Source organism: Alligator sinensis, unplaced genomic scaffold, assembly GCF_000455745.1.
Source record: "Alligator sinensis unplaced genomic scaffold, ASM45574v1 scaffold939_1, whole genome shotgun sequence".
Classification (NCBI taxonomy): domain Eukaryota; kingdom Metazoa; phylum Chordata; order Crocodylia; family Alligatoridae; genus Alligator; species Alligator sinensis.
This window is the reverse complement of record NW_005841995.1, coordinates 2,416,253-2,419,087: the sequence shown is the minus strand read 5'-3', so window position 1 is coordinate 2,419,087 and position 2,835 is coordinate 2,416,253. Positions and strand designations below refer to the sequence as shown.

The 2,835-nt window shown below is 43.2% G+C and overlaps 1 protein-coding gene across 1 annotated transcript in view; it reads right to left on the bottom strand.

Moving 5' to 3' along the window:
• PNO1 (partner of NOB1 homolog) overlaps positions 1-2,728 on the bottom strand; it is a 12,564-nt gene extending 9,836 nt beyond the window's left edge. Inside the window, exons 1-2 of the mRNA XM_025201441.1 lie at positions 2,669-2,728; positions 1,634-1,783 (exon numbers count right to left, since the gene is read on the bottom strand). Coding sequence (XP_025057226.1) covers positions 1,634-1,783; positions 2,669-2,728 — 210 coding nt within the window. The remainder of the gene's footprint in view (positions 1-1,633; positions 1,784-2,668) is intronic.
• Between the last annotated feature and the right edge of the window lie 107 nt (positions 2,729-2,835).

The following is a 2,835-nucleotide window of genomic DNA, read 5'->3' as shown; positions in this document are numbered from 1 at the left end:
CTCGTATGGTTAAGGGCTTGCAGGCCAAGCCCTATGAGGAGAGACTGGGGCACCTGGACCTCTTCAGCCTCCGCAAGAGAAGGTTGAGAGGCGACCTTGTGGCTGCCTATAAGTTCATCACAGGGGCACAGAAGGGAATTGGTGAGGCTTTAGTTACCAAGGCGCCCCCGGGGGTTACAAGAAATAATGGCCACAAGCTAGCAGAGAGCAGATTTAGACTGGACATTAGGAAGAACTTCACAGTTAGAGTGGCCAAGGTCTGGAACGGGCTCTTAAGGGAGGTGGTGCTGTCCCCTTCCCTGGGGGTCTTCAAGAGGAGGTTAGATAAGCATCTAGCTGGGGTCATCTAGACCCAGCACTCCTTCCTGCCTATGCAGGGGGTCAGACTCGATGATCTATTTAGGTCCCTTTCGACCCTAGCATCTATGAATATCACATCAATGCTTTGTTATCAAGGAGCAATGCCAAAGATGTAATCATACTTTCTGCTAATTCTGAAAAAGGAAACCCTATACTCTCACAAAACACCAAATTACAAAACTTTTCAAAATTAGGCATCTTTATTATATTAAAGGAATAAAGAAATTTGAAAATGTGACTTAATACGTTTATCAAGATGTGAAAGTGTTGTGGTAATCTGAAACACATCTTGATAAACATATTAAGTCATATTTTCAAATTTGAGGATGGAAATCTGTACATTACTGGTGTAACATCTTTCTTGATAGCAGTAAACTGTATAATGAACATTGTAGCAGCTACCAGAGGAGAGGCGGCTAAGTTATTTTTATCTATAGCGCCTCTCTTTTTTTTTCCAATGGCTATAACATGGCAAACCAGTTACGCAAGGGAATGCAGATTACTAGGTCTGGTTTCTGATGACATACAACATTTCTAGAAAGCTTACAAAGCTGTTGCAGTTATAAATGACATACTGGAGGTAGGATGGGGGTAGTTTTGTGGCACTTTTTGCACAGCAGAAGAATCTGAGATTTGAAACTTGAGTTTGTGTAGAAATAACCTAATGTGAGAAGCAGTGCAGACTCTTGGTCTGGATCAATCTGATTGTCACCTGATGATCTCACAGAAAAGCACTTGAGAATTTCATCCTGAATCAGCTACTTAAATATTGTTTTTTGACTGTGCCTCTTAGGTCAGTGGTTCTCAACCTCAGTAGCCTCCAGGCAAACATCTACTACAATGAAGAAAAGTCTCACTGACTCAAAACTAGATAGGCAGTATGTGGCCTCAAACATCCATAATGCATTAAATTCTTAAATAAGATTGAGCAGCTGGACCATACCCAGGATTTTTCCTCAGTGCCAGAACCAAATAATTTTTCCTTAGAGAGATATAAAGTTAGAGAAACAAAAACAGCATGAAAGTCAGTCCTAGGAATAAAATTCTGTTCTTAAGTTTTACTTATGTCAACTATTTACCTCAAAACAGTAACTGCTCTTTTTTAACTGGGATATGTTTTTTGCAATGCTCTCATTTGGCTCGCTATAGCAAATACCTAAGGTCTAAATCATTACAATATTTCTACACATTATAATTTTTTGTATTTCACATCCCAGCTGAACCAAAGTGATACAGTGTTTGCAAAAACTAAGAGAAAGAGCTTTCCCGTTACCTTGATTTCCACATTTCTTGTTTTTAAATTAAATCGGATTTGAAGTTGCAAATGTTCCACAACAGGTGTGAATATTTTCATCCAATTCTCTTTCAAAGGGGTATATCGGTTTGCTGGTACAGGGATTTTCCTCATTTCAACTTTTTCACCCTAGAAAAAGGGATTTCAGTTTTACTTAAAAAAAAAGAAAAATTAGACTAATGCCCCATGGATCCCAAAATAAGGGTCACCCCTCTCCAAAACCCCCACATGCACATTTTTGTCCAACCCATTTCTAAAATTACCCAGGCCACCCACCCCCACTGGTCTGAGGAGGCACAATTGACCAGTATGAGAGGCCTGTCCCCTCCCCACCAAATCAGTGGGTTTCCAAGATGCTGCCCTGCTTTGTGCAGTCCTGTGAGAACTCATTTGAGATGTGCAGCACATTAAGTGGCCCCGAGCTTCCCCCAAACCCATGCTGACACGCTGGCTGCTAGAAGATGGCCTGTCAGTGTGCTCAGTCACCAACAGGTTTTTTCCCCGCCCTTGAACAGAATGAATAATAGTCCAACAGACAGTGGATTGCAGGACTGCCACACTCACAATCCACCGAACAACAAAGCAGTGAAAGAAGAATATTATGCCAAAGTTTTGTGCTGGGGCGCAAAGTGCTAGTAATACTTGTTGGGAAGGGGCTGCATTAAGGACCAAAGGCTGCCATCAAGGACATCAACCTTTAAACCGGAAACCTGATGAGGTTTCTCTGCTGAATCCTACTTCATTCCCATCTAGTGCTCTTCAGCTGTAGGTCAGCCAATGTAGCATCAGTGTGGATTTGGGTAAAGGTTGAGCCACTTGCATGTCCTGTAAAATGATTTACCTCTAAGGTAAGGACTGCAGAAGGCAGGGCAGCACCTCATATACTAACTGGTTTGTGGGGAGGGAGGTGGTCCATCTTGCCCAGTCTCAGTGCCCCCTTTTAGTGAGCTCACTGTCAACCTTTGACCTTCACTCCAGCCCCTGTTTTGTCTCATGAATTCAGTTAACACATACGAAACAGCCCCCTCTATAAACAGGAAGGGCTAACTGTTGCTCTGCAAGCATAACATCCATGTTCCCAACATGGGGCAGACAGGCCTAAGAGGAGGAGCAGGGAGCATGAGGCACCAGCAGCTCTGCTGGAGTCCCCCCTCCCCGGGAAGTTCGGCCAGGGCTGCTAT